The following is an 18,697-nucleotide window of genomic DNA, read 5'->3' as shown; positions in this document are numbered from 1 at the left end:
CACGTGACGCGGGCCGCGCGCGCGGGAGCTCGGTCTGCAAAGACTAGCGGAGTCCGGGACTCGGGCGAGGAGCGGCCCCCGGTTCCCGCATCGTCTCGGAAGGGCCGCAGGGTCCACGGCTGCAGCCGGTCGGGATGGCTGCGGGGAGGGTCGGGACGTGCCGCCGGGGTGCAGGCTGGACGCCCGCAGCCCTTTCCCCGCCGGGTGCCTGGTGTCCCCTCCCTCCCGGCCTCTGCAGGACCCTCCTGCCCGCTCCCCGCGCCCAAGGCCGGCCGCGTCCCTTCCTCGCTTCCACCCAAACCCGCCCTCCCCTCACCTACTCCCGAGTTCTTTCTCTCGCCCCAAACTCGGCCGCTGAGCGCGGGGCTGGCGCTTCCCGCCCTCACGAGCTCTTCCCGCGGCGCCCGAGAGGGTGGGCGGGGACCAGCTTGCCCCGGGGAGGGGCGAGGAAGGCGGGCTGGGTTCAGGGGGTCCCCGAGGGCCCGTCACAGCCACTGAGGCCCTCAGCTCGGATGGCGACGGGGACGACCCGTGTGAAAGCCCTGCCGGGAGCTGGAGGGAGGTGGAGGGTCCCCTCCGCGCGGGCTGTGTCCAGCCCTGTCCCCCACATGCAGGGGTCGTGGCCCACCTGTCCACTGGAGCTGCTGTGGGGCGGGGACCCAGCGAGAAGGGCCAACGGTTTCGCGACAGGGCTGACCATGTACCTGCCTGTGGGACCACCGGCGCTGGGGGCCAGGGACACAGCACCCTCGCATCCTGACAAGGCCTGTGGGCTCCCAGTATAGTGCTCCTCTGGCCTTTCCTGGAGGCCCCAACCACCACGGCCAATTAAAGGTAAGTTCTTTTTTTTTTTTTTTTTTTTAAGATTTTATTTATTTATTTGACAGAGACAGCCAGCGAGAGAGGGAACACAAGCAGGGGGAGTGGGAGAGGAAGAAGCAGGCTCCCAGCAGAGGAGCCTGATGTGGGGCTCGATCCCACAACGCCGGGATCACGCCCTGAGCCGAAGGCAGACGCCGAATGACTGAGCCACCCAGGCGCCCCAAAGGTAAGTTCTATACATTTTTAAAAGGTATTTTTCTTGGGGCGCCTGGGTGGCTCAGTTGGCAAGATTTCGGCTGAGGTCATGATCTCAGTGTTGTGGGATTGACCCGCCGTTGGGATCCGTGCTGGGTGTGGGGCCTGCTTAAGATTCTCTCTCTCTCTCTGCCCCTCTGTCCCTCCACCCCCGCTGTCTCTCAAGCTCCCCCCTCTCTAAAATAAAGTATTTTCCTTCTTTCTAAGGTATTAAAAATCACCTATTACAATTAAAAGACAAAATACAAATTATAATTAACATTTTTACATAACAACAGTTCACTTAGAACTACAATTATTTCACCTAGATTGTGACAATTAGAGTTCATTAAACATTTTTGTGGAAATAAAATGCGTGACAACTGTAACCCCCCCCCCCCAGACCTGCTGCTGGAGACCCAGAGGGACAGGCCTGGGCTGCTGTGGGCCCTCAGCCCTGTGGTCACTTGGGAGGGTCTCCAGCACCACCCTTTGGACCTGCAGTCCTTCCAGAAGCATCCTTCCCCAGAATCCCTGAGAGGGGGATGTGTTTGAACTCTCCCACACCCCAGAGCAGAGGCCCTCATTTTCTGTTTGGGGGCTGTGGGGCCAGGCTTGCAGGGGGCTCTCTGGGGCACTGCCAGCTCTCAGCCATGACCCCACCCGATACAGGGGCTCAGTGACTCCACATCTTTTCTGTGGGTCTCTGGGACATAGGGCCCGTGGGGAGGCTATAGTTTCCTTTGCCCTTCTCCCTCAAAGCCCTGGGGGCCAGGGCCCCCCACCTTCCCCTCTTCTCCTCAGCCCAAATGTCTGCCTTTCTGGGATGCCAGTCCCGAGGGACATACGGTGGACACTGCCCATTCTGTGGGGTCGGGCATGGTCCCCACCCACTGGAGACATGGAGCCCAAACAAGGCTGCTGCTGGCTCTTCCCAGCAACACCCACCCCAGTCCTGGTCTGGACTGAGCCAGTGGGCCAAGTGGGCATGCAGAGGTGGGACCAGACAGTGGTGCCTACAGCTCACCCGGGATAGCCTGGTGCTCGCCCCCACCCCCTGGCAGCCCAGGGAGGAGATGGGGGCTAGTGGGGGGTCCAGCTCTCAGGCGCCCCTCAGCCTCACCAGCAGTCAGTGGTGAGCTCAGCGCCTCGAGCTTCTAGAACAGGGAGCCGTCCCACCTGTGCGCCAGGTGTTGAGAAACGCTCATCAGGCTCAGGGCCAGTTCAGGCCCAGCTTTGGCCAAGCTAATGCCCATTTTCCCGACTGAACAGACCTTCCAGCTCCAGTCTTGCCCCAGCCTGGGGCTGCCATTTCCCTCAGACCCTCCCCCAAGTTCTCCTGAAGGTAGGCCAACCCCCCACCCCCAGGCTGGTTCCCAAGGGGACAGTGTAGGGGGCTGGGGGAGAGGCGTGCACATTTCTCCAGGAAGGACAAGTGTGTGCCGGGCGTGTCTGTCCAGGAGCACCCCCGGGCCCTGACTCACAGCCATGTGGGCCTGGATCTTGCCCAGCAAGGCTTGGGGAGGCCAACGAGGGGGGTCAAGGGAGAAAGCTGGCCCCGCATGGATGAGGTATCATCAGAGCCCAGGCACACCGTCCTGGAATAGGGCGCTTCCAGGCCCCTCGGGGCACGGGGTGGGCATGTGTGGAGGCATAGTACCCATCCCCAAGTCATCAGAGCTGTTGAAAGGGGCCAGTGCCCCAGCAAATAGAGAAGATGGTTTAACAAGATAGGGAGGGGGGTGCTGGAAGGGTCTGGAGGGTGTTCTCACCAGCAGGAGCCAAGCAGGGTCCAGGCTCTGCCCACTGGGCTCCTGGTGCAGGGTGAGGGCCATAGCTCCTTCCCCTAGCCCTGGGGTAGCCGTCCCCTGTGGGACCCCCCCTGGGCAGGCCCTGGCCCTGAAGAGGAGAGCTGCATGCTGGGTGACCCAAAATTGTTTTGTTTCAAGTGCGCTTTGCCCTCTTGGAGTACCTCTATTTCCTCTAGGGTCAGTTTCCCCTAGTCCAGATTCTTCTCTTCAGTGATTTCCCCAGTGTCTGGGACCCCTGGTGAGGGTCAGACAGGTCAGTCAGGACCTGGGATGTGGAAAGTACATGCAGTCTACCCTGGGGGGCAGTGGGGAGCCCCCAGAGGCAGACCTTCCCCAGCACTCCACATCCCCCCAACAATCTGGCATCACCTGGAGGGGCCGCTCCAGGCAGCCATTGCCGGGGTTGAGGGGGACACCATTACCCATTTTCAGCCCTTCCCTCCCCCTGCCTCCATCTCCCATGGGCCTTGGAGTTCCCACATTTCAGAAAGGTCTCTACAGAGCAAAGCACACCATGCCTCCTGGTTCCTCACAGCTGGCAACCTTGGTCGGATCCTGGGTGTGGGCTCCCCACTTGAGTGCCAAGCTCCTGTGCTCACCGCAATCCTAGCACCTGAATTAGGCTGGCCTGCTTCCTCCATTTCGGGATAGACCCCCCCACACACACACACACCTTGTTCTCCCTGCCTGCGTAATCTCGCGATCTACCCCGAGGGGCACCTGGCTGCCTGATGCCAGGACTGGACTCAGCCCCAGGGGGGCAGTCCTGCTCCCAGGTCTGTCTCGTGCCCCTTCTGCCCTTGCCAGCCCTCAGGGTAGCCATTGGGACAGCCCAGCCTCCTGTCTTTCTGAGACCATCGCCAGCTCACTACAGACCCAGGCACCACATCCAGGAATGGGGAGGGGGTCTGCCTGCCCCTCCCCAGGGGCTTGTCCTGCCTCAGGCCAGAGGGCCACTGGGACTCTGGACCTGTGCCTCCCAGAAGGGAGCACAGGGTCAGCGGGAGACCAGGAGAACCTGTGGGGAGGGCTGCTCATCCCTCTAGAAAAGGTCCCCCACCATCTGGGCAGGAGGCAGGCTCAGCTCCTGGGCCTACCCAGGGCAGCCCAGCAAGGCCTGCAGGGCATGTGTGCTCAGACTGGGAGCAGGGAAGGGCAGCTGGGACCACAGTGCAGGGGGTCCAACTAAGAAGCAGAGACGGGCACAGGGACAGCAGGGCAGTGGGCACTTCCAGACTTTGAAAAAGAGCCATTTGCACCCTGCCTCCCTGGGGAGGGTTTTTGACCAGGGGAGCCCGCCACTTCCCTCTCCAGCCCACCCAAGGAAGCAGCCCCACATGCCCATGAGAAGACAAGCAGGCAGAGGCCCTGGTCCAGGTCCAACACGGAAAGGAAGGAATCGGGGCCAAGATGGACAGCGTTTAATGAAGGCAACGCTCCTGAGCTCTGGGCGATGAGCAGCTCTGGGCACACAAGGGCAAGCGTCCCCCATGGGGTGGCCCTGACCCCGTGGGGCGCCGGCGCTCCGTGAGCGGGGTAGCAGGTGCCACCACCTCCAGGGCTGCCGCCCGGACTCACCTGGTTTCTGGGGCAAAGAGACGAGACTCAGCCAGTGAAGGAGCTGAAGGGCGCCCCCCTCACTGCACCACCCGGCCAGCACTGCCCACTCACCATCTAGGACGTGGAACTGGTCTGCAGCCTCGCAGAAACCTGAAGGCCCAAGCAGGGGTCAGGGGTGGCTGCGGCAGGGCACACGGGGGAGGACAAGGCAGGCCACTGGGGGAGGCTTACCATACTTGGGGAAGAACAAGATATGGTCCTCGGTCAGGTTGGCGCTCTGGGTCTTGTGCTCAAATGCACTCAGGGCCGAGTCACTTGGAGGGAGGGAGCGGGCTGTGGGGCACACAGGGCTCCTGGGCACGTGGTGAGGGGGCGTGCTGGGCATAGGGTCTGTGTGCTTGGGACACACCCATCCCCCTCCCTGTCCCCTCTGTCCCCACACCTGGGCCTATCTGCAGGGACTCCTCCCTGGACCGCTGCTCAGCTGAGGAGGGTCGCGATACAGGGAGGGGAGGGCAGGGAGGGCAGGGAGGGTCTGTGCGTCCCTCTGGGCTCGCCCCACGTGGATGGCCCTGAGTGTGGGCTTCCGTGTGGACGCACCGTACAGCTTCACCGACAGCCGCCGCTTCTGCTCCAGGTACAGGATGGCGAAGCTCTGGTAGTCTGTCTCTCCGACGACCACGTCCACTGCCCCACGGGCACCTCGGGCTGGGCAGAGCTGAGTCAGCCCTGTCAGGTTCTGACTCCCAGCCCTTCACCCCATCCCCCGATGCCCTTGCCTCACCTTGGAGCAGGAAGCGGCCGGGGACGCCTGTGTCTCGGTAGCGCTGCTGCACCTGCCAGCAGATCCCATCCCTGGGGGGCCGGGGCGGGGGGGGGGGGGGGGGGGGGGGGGGAGGACAGCGGGCTTAGGGACCCCAACCCGGGCAAGGCCTCATAGGACTCTGGTCCAGGCCACAGCAAGGGTGGGGGCAGGGGTCCGTGCGGGGGACTCACAGCTTCTGGAAGGTGCTGACAGCCATGGCTGCACCCTGGGGAGCCACACGCAGTGTGGTGGCCTCAGCCCGGTGGCCCTGCTCCTGCAGGAAGCGGCATGAGGAGGCCACGGCCACAAGGAGCCACGTCCCTGCAAACTAGGGGCAGGCCATGTGAGGGCACAAGGGGATGAAGAGCTGCCCGGCCCTGACCCCTGGAAAGCGGGGCGAGATCCTGCCCACCACCTGTCCCCCCCCCACACCTGCTGAGCATCGAAGTTGGCCTTTGGCTGGATGGTGCTGATGGGGGACGCGGGCCGAGCGGGTCTCCGAGGCCTCTGGCTCAGGGAGCCCCCAGCCAGGAGCACAGTCAAGAGGAGTGCAGTCCTGGGCGTCAGCATGGTGGTGGCAGTAACAGTGCTGGAACTGGGGGAGGCCAGGGCAGGACGGCCAAGTCCTGGGGCAAAGTCCACTGTCCAGTGCCGCCCAGAAGCCTGGCACAGGAAGTCGGCGCCCGTCCACCTCCAGCCCAGGAAGTCCCCATTGGTCCTCCTGCCTCACCAAGCACCCTGCCCCCCACGAGAGTCCACCCCCAGCCTCCTCGACTCTGCACTTCCCGGCAGGGCCCTGGCGCCATAGCCTGCTTACAAAATCCGGGTTGACCTCTGGTTCCTCGTCCACGACCCCCTAACCCAGGGCCCCAGCAGCTGGGAGCGGCGGGGCGGGGTCGCGAACTCATGAGGTGAGTGAGCCTTGCCCTCAGCCCAGCCCACTGGCCCCGGTGCAAGGCCGCCGCCCCTCCCGGCCGCCGGGGGCGCTGTTGGGCGCGAGCTCGAGTGCGCGCAGGCGCAGCCATAGCCGATCCGGGCTGCCGGGTGCTCGACACTCTGCAGCCATCGATGCCTCAGGGCTCGAGGCGTCAGCCTGGCGGGCTCCATCATAGAGACGCGGCAGCGGGAGCGGCGGGGCGGAAGCGGGTCGGCCGGCTGGCCGCCGGGGCAGGGGCAGCACAGCCGGGCGGAGGCGTCCGCGGTGAGTGCGCCCGGACTCGGAGAAAGTCGTCGTCCCGCCCCCAATCCCCAGTTTCCCGGCCCCGAGGAGCGTCGCAAACCGGCCGTGTCCGGTCCCCGGCTCCCTGCCGCCCCCCCACCCTCGCGTCCGGCACCCCGGCCTCGGCCGCGCCCTCTGCCGATCAATGAGTCGCCGAGGCCGGCGCGCCGGGGCCTCGGGGCCCCGCCCCCCGCCCCCCGCAGCCCCTCGGAGGGAAGGTGGGAGGGGACGTTGGGCAGCCCCCGCCCCGCCCCCGGCTCGCCTGGCAGTGGCCGCGCTGGCCCGCTGACCGCCTGGCAGGGCTCCCGTAGGCCACAGGGCAGAGGCCAAGGGCCGGCTGGTGTCCCTGGCGGCGTCTGGGGCAGGCGGGCTGGAGCTCGTCCCGCCGGCCCCAAGCCTCTTCTCGGAAGGACCTCTGTCCCATGCTGACGGTTCTGAAGCCTTGGGGCTACAAGGTCAGAGTGACAGGAGTGCGTGGGGGTCAGCGGTTCTTCGTTTCTCGGCCTCGGAGCAGTCACCGGCCCAGGCATGCAGATGTGTTTCTGCCCCGTGAGCGCGAGGAGGTCAGAGGGCCTCACCCCCGCGACCAGGCCCCTTCTGGGCTGAGAGCAGATGTGGGGTCCAGCTCAGGCTGGACCGAGCCGGGAGGTGCTGAGCGCCCAAAGCCGCCTGTTCCAGGGAACCACGGGGACGTGCAGGGGTGCCCGTCAGGAGTGTGGTTGTCCAGGGGGCTTGGAGAAGCTGTTGGACCCTTAACCCGGTGGGTAGTGCCAGCTGGCCCTGTCTGCACACGCTCAGTCTGATGGAATTCCCAGCAGGGCAGTGGCCTCAGCTCAACCCCGGGGCCCCTCCCCTGGCGCCGGTACCCTCTGTCAGTGCGGCTGGCAACTAAGGGGACCACGTGTGGGTTTCAGGGCTTCCTGGGCAGAATGTCACAATGGATGAGGGGGGCACTCCCCCTGCTCCCTGACAGCCTCGTCTACCAGATCTTCCTGAGCCTGGGCCCCGCGGACGTACTGGCCGCCGGTCTGGTGTGCCGCCAGTGGCAGGCCGTGTCCCGGGACGAGTTCCTGTGGAGGGAGCAGTTCTACCGCTACTACCAGGTGGCCCGAGACGTGCCCCGGCACCCAGGTCAGGGCCTGCACGTGGCCCCACAGTGCACCGGCTGGCTGGGAGGGCGGGAGGCAGGGCCATTCACATGCTGCCCACTGAAGCCACAACACTGGTCCCCCACCGCCCAGATCTCCATAGTGGCCACCAGGGCACCGTGTGGCCCTCACACTGATGGGGAACAGCCAGGCCATGCCTCAGTACAAGCCTGGCAGGGAGGCAGGGGCTCGGGGGTGCCGGGGGCACCCCTGCAGCTGAGGCGACGTCCTCCAGGGGCAGGGCTGGCCCCTACGCTGTCAGGGTGCTGGCCTCTGGGAAAGGAGGCTCAGGGCCCCAGTGGTGACCACCCCCACCCCCAGCGGCCACGTCCTGGTATGAAGAGTTCCGGCGGCTGTACGACAGAGTGCCCTGCGTGGAGGTGCAGACGCTCAAGGAGCACAGCGATCAGGTGCTGCATCTCAGCTTCTCCCACTCGGGTTACCAGTTTGCCTCCTGCTCCAAGGACTGCACCGTGAAGGTGAGCCCAGCCCTCGGCAGCTGGGGCCGGGTGGGGCGGCCCTCCCTGCTGACGGAGGGGAGCGAGTTCTGCTCCAGAGCCAGGAGCCCACCGTGTAGACCCGCACCGCTCGGCTCGGCGGGCAGCCAGGGGCCAGGAGCCCAGCCTGGTGGTGTTTCTGGGCATGCGCTCAGCTGGGAGAGGGACTTGCGGCATGGGCCCTGGGGTCCTGTGCAGGGTGGGCTCAAGAGGCCCCCAGATGACTCCGCCCCCACGCAGATCTGGAACAACGACCTGACCATCTCGCTGCTGCACAGCGCGGACATGCGGCCCTATAACTGGAGCTACACCCAGTTCTCCCAGTTCAACCAGGACGACTCGCTGCTGCTGGCGTCCGGGGTGTTCCTAGGGCCTCACAACTCCTCGTCGGGTGAGATCGCAGTCATCAGCCTAGGTGAGAGCGGGCCTGGGGCGGGCCGGCTGTCCTGGCCAGCCCCGCCCCTCCTTCCACAAAGCCCCGCACCCCTTCAGCCCCGCCAGCCCCTCCCCACAGCCCTGCCCCTGCTCCCCTGCAGACAGCTTCGCCCTGCTGTCCCGAGTGCGCAACAAGCCCTATGATGTGTTCGGCTGCTGGCTCACGGAGACCAGCCTGATCTCGGGGAACCTGCACCGCATCGGGGACATTACCTCCTGCTCAGTGCTTTGGCTCAACAACGCGTTCCAGGTGCGGCCGGGTGTGCCCCCGCGGCTGCTCCCTCCTTGGCCTGGTACCCACCTGCTGTCTCCCACCCCCAGGACGTGGAGTCAGAGAACGTCAACGTGGTGAAGCGGCTCTTCAAGATTCAGAACCTTAACGCCAGCACCATCCGCACGGTGATGGTGGCCGACTGCAGCCGCTTCGACAGCCCCGACCTCCTGCTGGATGCCGGTGCGCCGCCCCCTGGCCGCGTCTTCGACCTGGGCAGCGACAGTGAGGACGAGGCGGGAGGCCCGGGACCAGGGCCAGCTCCGGCCCGCACCAAGGAGGGCTTGAGGCGCTTCTTGGACGGGTTTCTGGACGGGCGGGCGCAGCCCCAGCTGTCAGAGCACGCGCTGGAGACCAAGGTGGCCGAGCTGCTGGCGCAGGGCCGCACCAAGCCCCCAGAGCACAGCATGGCTGACGCCCGCAAGCTCCTCATCTTCACCACGGGCTGCCTCACCTACTCACCACACCAGATCGGTAGGGGAGCAGGCCCTCCTGCGTCCCTAGAGCCGGGGGGTGAGGCTTCCCCGGGACTGGGATGGGGACCCGTGGCCAAGGGCAGGGCGGGCGTCTGTGGGCAGCGTCTGCTTCCTCTGTTTGTCCTGGGGGCCACCCTGGTCCAGCCTCCTGGAGAGCACGTTCCAGGGCCCCTCTGGTTCAGACGCTGCTGCCCTCACCTGGCCTCCCGCAGGCATCAAACAGATCCTGCCGCACCAGATGACCACAGCCGGGCCTGTGCTGGGCGAGGGCCGGGGCTCGGATGCCTTCTTTGACGCCCTGGACCACGTCATCGACGTGCACGGACACATCATCGGCATGGGCTTGTCCCCGGACAACAGGTGGGCCCCTGAGAGCGTCCCGGGTGGGAGCCTCTGCGGGCCGCTGATACCAAGCAGGGTGCCCCTTGCCCAGGTACCTGTACGTAAACAGCCGTGCCTGGCCCAGCGGCTCCGTGGTGGCCGACCCCATGCAGCCGCCGCCCATCGCAGAGGAGATCGACCTGCTGGTGTTTGACCTCAAGACCCTGCGGGAGGTGAAGCGGGCTCTGCGGGCCCACCGTGCCCACACGCCCAGTGACGAGTGCTTCTTCATCTTCCTGGACGTCAGCAGGGACTTCGTGGCCAGGTAGCGCGCTGGCCGGGCCGGGCCGGGTCCCGGTGCGCCGCGCCGCGTCTCACCCGACGCTCTCCCGCAGTGGGGCAGAGGACCGGCATGGCTACATCTGGGACCGGCATTACAACATCTGCTTGGCTAAGCTGCGGCACCAGGACGTCGTCAACTCGGTGGTCTTCAGCCCCCAAGAGCAGGAGCTCCTGCTGACGGCCAGCGACGACGCCACCATCAAAGCCTGGCGCTCACCACGCACTGTGCGCATCCACCATGCCCCGCGTCCGCGTCCCCATCCCTTCTTCTCCTGGTTTGCCAGTCAGAGGCGCTGAGGAGGGGACCCACTGAAGATGGCCCAGAGGTTGGCAGTCCTTTCCCAAGGGCCCAGCCGCTGCCCAGACCACGCGGTGGGCATAGACACTCGTGAGAGTCCTGCCTTAGAAGGGGGTTCAGCAGGACTGCAGGGAGGGGACGGCCTGCCCCCCGCCACGCTCACACCACACCCCACCTCCCACAGCTGTGCCCTTCAGCAGCGGGGCAGCCCCGTGGCTGGCTTGAGATGCACTGGACACTGGGGCCCCACTCTTCCTGCACCCTCCTCCCCCAGGGCCTGTGCCCTGGGACAGTCAGCAGCACACGTACCCTTCGGCCGGCCCCTCCTCTGGGAACCCATTTGGTCACCAGCAGGGCCGGCAGGCAGCACAGGTCAGTCTGCCGTGGGCCCAGGCAAACTGCATGTCACTGGTCACCTGTTTGGGGCCTGAATAAACAGTTGGCAATAGCACCCCGCCGTCCAATCTCTGTGTGCACGGAGGGGCCCCCCTGACAGCAGGACACTTGAGGCTGTGGTGGAGCAGTGTGGCTCGAGGCTGCGTCCCCAGGTGCTGTCCCTGGAACGTCTGAGCAGACGAGGTCACCAGCGTGCAGAAAGTGCCAGAGCTCGTCCACGAGGACATGTGTTCGCTGCCAGCAGGGAGGCATAAAGGGGTGCACCTGACCTGGGGAGCCGCTGCAGACGACCCGCACGTGGCAGCAGGGGTGGGGTGGGGTGGGGACGTGGAACAGGGTGGACGTGGAGGGGCAGAAAGCAGCCCCGGCCACACCCTCAGGGCCTGACCCACATCTGTCCTGGGGGCTCGCCTGACCCCCTCATTGTGATGGGTGCGGGTGGGGCTGCCGATGGGGCAGCAGGCCTGATTTCCATGCCTGGCTACACATGGAGCTCATCGTGTCCCACTGTCTTCCATCCACGCACAGTGACCATCGCCACAGTTGAGGGACAAACACGGCAGGCACAGACAGGTCTGCAGGAACAAGAGGCCAGAGGCAGTGCCGAGCAGAGGCTGCTGGGGTTGGAACCATACTGGCTCAGGGGGACGGCCGGGCAGGGAAGGCAGAGGGCACAGAGGAGCTGCTCATGGCTGAGTGTCCACCAGTGTGGGCTGTGCACGCAGAGGAGGACGCCCCAGCCCACGGTAACAATGGGGAAGCCTGGGGCTGCTGGGGTTCATGTCAGGACCTCCAGACACAAGCACACAAGAGCAACAGAACCCCAAACGTCCCGCACACAGCACACCCGAGACCACCCAGAGCCATGAGGCTCAGGCCATCAGAAGTAGCCAGCAAGCTCCCTGAGGGCAAATACGCTCCTGACAAGTGGCGAAAATGGAACAATCTTCTGCCAAGATCTTAAAATCGTCCAGGAAACTAAAATCTGTAAAATGAAAGCAGAGGATAAGAATAGAAAACACCCAGGCTTTCAAAAGGAGGCCAGTGGGACACAACAGGTAGAGTGATTGAGATGGAAAAAAGGTTGGAGCAGATCCCCTCCCCCCCAAAACTCAAGGAAGAGCTGGAAGCCCAGGGGGGGAGGGGGACGGGGGACAGCACGGTTGGGGCAGGAGGCGCTCAGCTCATGCTGCAGCAGGGAGCACGGGGCAGAAAACGGCCCGAGTACAGGAAGACAGAAGTCCTCAGGACACGGGTGGCGAGGTCTGACCGGGAGAAGCGGCAGCCCCCATGAGATGTGCTGCGGCGAGGCCACGGCCGGCGAGGGTCCCGAGATCCTAACGCTCTGCAGGGGAGGTTGTGCGTCCAAGTGAGACGGACCAGGCACACAGGCCCCGTCCCTCCCACGGGGCAGCTGGAAGAGCCAAGCACTCACTCTGCATAGGGCACTGCAGCAGGTGGCTGGGGAGCAAGAGCAGAACCAGCGCTCCATGTCCGGGCCCTGGCCGGGACTCGGAACAACCTCGGCTCGGAAGTGAGTGCCCAGAGAGCAGCCTGCCAGAAGGACGGAGCAGCTGGGCAGAGAGGCCGTGGGGGCAGTGAGGCCCACAGTGTCCAGTGCAGCTTGTGGGGCTCCCGGAGCCCGTTACCACTGTGCTCGCTCTGCACTGCCACAGGGTGGACCCAGAAGTGGCCTGACCAGGGGAGGGCACAACAGCAGGGCAGCAAGAGCCCCACGCCTCTGGCTGCCACACCTCTGGCTGAAGGAGCAGACGGTGCTGGCTCCCAGGCCAGAGGGAGCAGTTCGGGAAACAGCGCGTGAGGTGGCATGGCCACTAAGGCTGACCATCGGGCTGCAGATGCGTGCATCAGACCAGACCGCAAGAGCTTGCAGACCAGTGCCCAATCCCAGCCTAAGGACCGGCCCACAGACCGTGGGGTGTGTAGTGGGCCTAAGCCTAACAAGAGCTTGGTGCCCATGAAGCAGACACTGACAGTCGCCCAGGAGTCACACAAGACCCAGAGCCAATCAAGTGATGCTCAGAACATGACCCACAATTCCTCGGCACATAAAGAACCCTCAAAACGTCAACTCAGAGGGAAAGACATTCAGCGGATGCCAAGGGTGAAAGGACACAGACGTCAAGATTATCTGACGGAGACTCGGAAGTAGCAATCGTAAAAACGCTTGAACAAGCAATCACAGACAGTTCCAAAGATGTAAAGATACAAAAGTCTCAGCAAAGCAGCAGCAGCTTTTGGGCACCCAGGTGGCTCAGTGGCTGAAGCATCTGCCTTCAGCTCAGGTCATGATCCCGGAGTCCTGGGATCGAGCCCCTGTCGGGCTCCCTGGTCAGCAGGGAGCCTGCTTCTCCCTCTGCCTCTGCCTGCTGCTTGCTCGCTCACTCTCTGACAAAAAAAAGAAAAGAATAAGAAAAAGAGAAAGGAAAAGGGGAAGGGGAAAGGGAAGAGAAACAGAAGATTTTAGAGGAGCCACATGGAAATTTTAGGACTGAAAAGCAAAATTTTAAAACTCACTGGAAAGACAGACCACCAGAATGGATATGACTGAAGACAGGTGGACAGAAATTATTCAATCTGAACAAAGGAAAGACAACCAATTGGGGTAAAAATCAGGCCCCAGGGACCTATGGGACAGACTTTAAAGGTCTAATGTTTGTATCGCTGGGAGCCCAAAAGAAAGTGATCTGCAGAAATGACAGCTGAAATTCACCACCCAAATGTGGTGAAAGATACACACCCACAGCTTCAAGAAGAGTAAACCCAAATAGGATAAAGCCACAGACATCCACACCCAGATGCATCTCATCAAACTGCCGAAACCCAAGATGGAAGAACCCTGACAGCAGTGGGGAAAAGCTCACGCCTGCCTGGAGAGCTGCAGGCCCTTCACAGGAAGCCACGATTCAAGACGGGTAGGCTGTTAGGCCCAGAATGCCGTAGCCGGTGGAAACATCCTTCATGACTACCAGTGAAATAAATTCTCAAATGAAAGAAAGAGACTCTGTAGCCAGCGATGGAAGGTCTTCTGACAAGAATGAGGCTGGGATGCCGACAACGAGGGGACAGAAATGTAGACAGACTCCTGTCCTCCTGAGTTCTTCAAAACATGTTTGGCAGTTGAAAGAAAGGCAGTTATAATGTTTTCTGATGGAGTTTTCAGTCTAGATATGCGGGGACAATAAAGGGACCCTTGGGGGTAAGGTGCCTCCATCCCAGTTAAAGTGCAAAATAACCACCTCCGTCAGTAAGCTGTTACAAGTGTGTTGTAGGGCGCCGGCGTGGCGCCGTTGGCTGAGCGTCCAACTCTTGGTCTCAGCTCAGGTCTTGATCTCAGGGTCATGAGTTCAAGCCCTGCGCTGGGGGCCACGCTGGGCGAGGAGCCTACTTTAAAAAAAAAAAAAAGTACAACAAAAGTTAAGAAGTGAGTTGTGATCCTTAGAAGAACCACTAAAAATACAACACCGAGAGAGACAAACCACAATAGACGGACTAACACAGATCACTAAAGAATGTTCAAATAATTCTGTTCTTCTAGGCAGCAGAGAGGAAATGGAGGCACAAATACAGAGAGGACCAACAGAAAACAAACAAAATGGCAAACACCTACCTCAGCACATCAATAATTACATTACTGTCAAAGTGAAACCAACAAAACAGAAGCCCTACAGCCCCACTCTGCCGTGACTAATAAAGCACTTCAAATAGGACATAAGAGATGGAAAGGATGGAAAACCACATTCCACCAAAACATTCCTAAAGGGAGCCTCAACTGGCTACTCGAACCCCCAAGCACAGTGTGCCTCAGAGATAAAGAGCCCACGAGTAAAAGGCAACATTCACTGAGAAGGTAAAGCATCCCCAAATGTGTGCGTCGCTCAGAGAAGAGCCATAAACAGCCAAAGCAAAGTGGCAGAACGAGAGGAGAGAGCAGTCGCAGCTGGAGACGGCGTGCCCTCGCTCAGGGCAGTCGTTGCCCGAGAACCGGCAAGGGCAGAACCCAACCCAGCACTGTGCCCATTTCCCCGGGCTGCTGGAACTGAGGACCATGAACTGGGGAGCTCCTTGTCTGACGGCTCCAGAGGCCACAAGTCCACACGTCTGCCGTGGGGGGACCCTTCCTTGTCTCTTCTGGCTGCTGGTGGGGCTGGCCATCCTTGGTGTCCTCATCTGTTGACCCAGTCCAACCTTCTGTGTTCACATGGCCTCTCCCTGGGCCTTTTCCCATCATCGTCCCTCTGCAGGTCTGTGTCCAAATCTCCCCTTTTTATAAGGCTCCCAGTCCTACTGGACTGGGCCCACTCTATGCCGCGATTTAACTTGATTACCACTAAACAGACCCTATTTCCAAATACGGTCACATTCTGAGTTACTAGGGATTAGGACGTCAGCATATCTTTTTTGGGGGGATGTGATTCAATGTGTAAGAACTACCAACTAGCTGGACCTAACTGAGAACTGAACTGCACACAACATCCCCACTCAGCAAGAGCGGGGTGCACAGGGACGCCCACCAAGACAGACCACAGCCCGCACCGTAAGACAAACCTCAACAAATGTCAACACTTCCAGACTCCTTTTCCATAGGACCGCCATGACCCTGACGCCGAAACCAAAGACTACGAAAAGGACAACTATGGACCAACATCCCTGGCAAATACAGATGCAAAATCCTCAAGAGATAATTACACCAAATCCAGAAATAATATAAAACAAGTTGTATGCCATGACCAGAAATGCAAGGCTGGTTCTGTATCTAGAGATAATGAACGCAAGCCACCAAGGAACAGTACAGAAGACGCGCCTGGACATGCCGCTTGGTGCAGATAAAGCACTTCACAGAACATCCGCGTCATGGTAAAGCCCTCGGCAGACCAGCAGCAGAAGGCAGCTCGCTCAGCCTGGCAAAGGCATCAGCACAACCTGCAGGTAACATCACACTTGGTGAAAGAGGGAACCTTCCCAAGACCAGGAACAAGGCCAAGAGCCCCTCCTTCCACTCCTGTTTCACCTCACAGCGAGGAAACTCAGCAGGTGGGATAAAGTGAGCAAGACAAATGAAGGGCATACGAACTGGAGAAGAATAAAATTGTCCTAATTCACAGATGACATGAGTGTTTATGTGAAAAATCCCCCAAAAGTTGCAAAAACAAACAATTCAACAACCTCCTGGAACCAGTCAGTTTATCAAGCTTACAGAATATAAAGAGAACACACAAAAGACAACTGTTTCTAAGCACTAGGACTATGCGATTGGAAACCAAAATTTGAAAACACCTTTTATGGGGAGCCTGGGTGGCTCAGTTGGTTGAGCGTCTGATGCCTGACTTTGGCTCAGGTCATGATCTCAGGGTCCTGTGCTGGGCTCCCTGCTCAATGGGGATTCTGCTTGAGATTCTCTCTCTCCCTCTGCCCCTTATCCCCTTGCTTTCTCTCTAAAATAAAGTCTTTTAAAAAACAATAATAAAAAATACTACCTTTGACAATAGCTCGAGACTGAAAGAAACGCTTAGGCACTAACCTCAAACAGCACGTGTTTATGCTGAATACCACAGGACGATGACTGAAAAAAAAGCAAAGACACAAACAGAGACAAATTATGTTCCTGGACTAGAAGACAACATAGATGTCAATTCTCCCCAAACTGACCTGTAGATTTAATACAACGCCAATCAAATCCCAACAGGCTTTTTGTAGCTACAGACCAGGAAATTCTAAAACTTACACTTACTGGCCAAGGAACAAAAATGGCTGAAGTAATTCTGAAAAACAGGAACAAAGTTGGAGGACTCACACCACTTAGGCTAATACTCATTAGGACGTATGCTGGCATTGGTGCAAACAGACACAGGTTAGCGGAACACAACAGGTCACACACACGTGGCAAATGAACTTTACAAAAGTACAAAGTCAGTGGACAGAGAGAGGCTCTGATTGTGGGAGAGGCAAACAACGGACGTTCATTTCCGTAAATGGCTCTGGAATAACTGGCCAGATGCAGAAAAATCAGCCTCAACTTCATGCCTTTTACAAAAATCAACTTAAAATGGATCCACAGTTTAAATGCAACACGTCACAATATACTTCTAGAAGAAACCACAGGAAGCCTTCATTGTCTGGTGGAAGGCAAAGAATTCCCAGGCATGACGCTAAAAGCACAATCCATGTCACAAAAAGTCAGTAAGTAGCACTTCACCAGAACATACAAATTTTGTTCTAAAAAAGTTAAGCAGATGAAAAAATAAGCGACAAACTGGAAGGAAACATTTATGAGCCGCATACCTGACAAAGGACTTGTACCTAGAATGCACAAACCCCGCTTGAAACTCAACAACCAGCAAACCACCAGCCCAACTGAAAAATGGGCAAAACTAACAGGCAGCCACGTCTGCAGAGAAGACGCTCCTCGTTCGATGCTGGGAAGGGCAAGCTAAAGCCAAGACAGGACAGCCCCGCTCGCCTGGGTAGCAAGGGCTAAACGGTGCGGAGCCCGGGAACCCACCTGCTCCGCCGCGAACGCAGGGGCTGTAGCCCGCGGTCTCTGTCAGCCTGGGCCGCGCGACAAATACGACGAGAATTTTGGGGCTCGGCGGCAGGACACGTTTCTCACAGTCCGCGAAGGCTCAAGGCCGAGACGGGGCTGCCGGCGCGGAGCCCCCTGGCTTGCAGAGTCTCAGTGTCCTCAGGCGGCGGGAGGAGCCGGGCAGCTCTCCGGGGTCCCTCTCCCGAGGCTCCGTGTCCTAACGCCTTCACCGTGACTTTGGGGGGTGGGGGGCGCACACATTCAGACGAGAGCAGCTACTCTGGAAAATGGCCGGCAGCTTCGTACGAATTTGAACTACGCTTCCCGTGCGACCCAGCACCACCACTCAGGGAAAACGGAAGCGTGCCCCCCGCAGCCTGGGCGCAGACGCTCCGAGCCGCTCTACGCACGACTGCAGAACTCAAACCACCCAACACCCTTCGACAGGCGTAAGCGCCGATGCGCGCGTCCGAGCTGCGGCCCCTTCTCAGCCAGATGCAAACAACGTGACGAATGTCCGATTCCCAGAACACCCTGAGTGTCCAAGGCATTCTGCCGAGTGGAAGAACCCGGCTCAGAAGGGTTCCATCCACGACAGCCCTGAACAGACGGTGATGACGGAGAACAGGGCACTGGCTGTGGGCTCGCAGGTGCGGGGACCACAGTGGGGCAGAGTCTGCAGAGAAGCAGCACCAGGGTGATGCCCACATCAGTACACACTGAGGGAGCTGCACCCAAAACACGTCATACACCAACTTCACGACGACCAATTAAAAGAGCTATTGCAGGGGCGCCTGGGTGGCACAGCAGTTAAGTTTCTGCCTTCGGCTCAGGGCGTGATCCCGGCGTTATGGGATCGAGCCCCACATCAGGCTCCTCCGCTACGAGCCTGCTTCTTCCTCTCCCACTCCCCCTGCTTGTGTTCCCTCTCTCGCTGGCTGTCTCTATCTCTGTCGAATAAATAAATCTTAAAAAAAAAAAAAAAGCTATTGGAGAGAAAGTGCACGCCACCTGAGCCGAGTGCAGCGCACCCACCTGCCGTGGGCCCCGGCAGGACCGTGGCTGTGGCTTCCAAGCGCAGAGAGAAAACAACCATCGACCCAGAATTCTAAACCCAATCAGCATCCAAACCAAGGGCAGAATTGGGGCACCGGGGTGGCTCAGGCAGCTGGGCATCCAACTCTCGATTTCGGCTCAGGTCGTGAGGTCGTGAGACGGGCATGGAGTCTGCTTGAGATTCTCCCTCTGTCCCTCCCCCCACACTTGCTCTCTCAAGAACAAACCAAACGCAAAGGCAGAATCAATACTCCTGCAGACGTGGGAAGCCAGAGGCCCTTAGGGCAGCGCGGCGGCCGGCATCTCCTCTTGACGGGACACGGGGCGGGCACAAAGCAACCATGAGCCAAGGCAGCACACGCGGTGCGGTGGCTGCTGTTGATGGTTCTTAGAAAGTATTTGTTAAAAGATTTTATTGATCTGAGAGAGACAGAAATAGTGACATAGTGAGAGAGAGCATGA

At 60.3% G+C, this 18,697-nt stretch overlaps 2 protein-coding genes across 4 annotated transcripts; one reads left to right on the top strand and one right to left on the bottom strand.

The window, feature by feature from the left end:
• Positions 1–4,266: 4,266 nt before the first annotated feature.
• C8G (complement C8 gamma chain) lies at positions 4,267–6,440 on the bottom strand. 3 transcript variants are annotated; one of them, XM_019792751.2, is made up of 8 exons: positions 6,050–6,440; positions 5,665–5,858; positions 5,424–5,560; positions 5,212–5,282; positions 5,028–5,135; positions 4,659–4,760; positions 4,539–4,577; positions 4,267–4,452 (listed from the first exon to the last, which is right to left on the bottom strand). In XM_019792751.2, the coding sequence occupies exons 2-8, from the start codon at positions 5,800–5,802 to the stop codon at positions 4,442–4,444; spliced, it is 606 nt and encodes a 201-aa protein (XP_019648310.1). In that variant the 5' UTR covers positions 5,803–5,858; positions 6,050–6,440; the 3' UTR covers positions 4,267–4,441. The 3 variants fall into 3 exon arrangements, with proteins under 3 accessions (XP_019648310.1, XP_011214897.1, XP_019648311.1); XM_011216595.3 differs by having other exon boundaries at positions 5,665–6,440; XM_019792752.2 differs by having other exon boundaries at positions 5,424–5,506; positions 5,665–6,440.
• Positions 6,441–6,544: 104 nt separating this feature from the next.
• On the top strand, positions 6,545–10,690 carry FBXW5 (F-box and WD repeat domain containing 5). The gene is given in 9 exon segments (XM_034664854.1): positions 6,545–7,406; positions 7,408–7,582; positions 7,921–8,078; positions 8,337–8,511; positions 8,633–8,781; positions 8,853–9,276; positions 9,491–9,638; positions 9,712–9,924; positions 9,995–10,690. Coding segments are annotated over 9 exon segments (1,704 nt in total). The 5' UTR covers positions 6,545–7,388; the 3' UTR covers positions 10,239–10,690.
• Positions 10,691–18,697: the final 8,007 nt, after the last annotated feature.

Source organism: Ailuropoda melanoleuca, chromosome 7, assembly GCF_002007445.2.
Source record: "Ailuropoda melanoleuca isolate Jingjing chromosome 7, ASM200744v2, whole genome shotgun sequence".
In the NCBI taxonomy this organism is placed as follows: Eukaryota; Metazoa; Chordata; class Mammalia; order Carnivora; family Ursidae; genus Ailuropoda; species Ailuropoda melanoleuca.
This window is presented reverse-complemented; position numbering and strand designations above follow the sequence as displayed.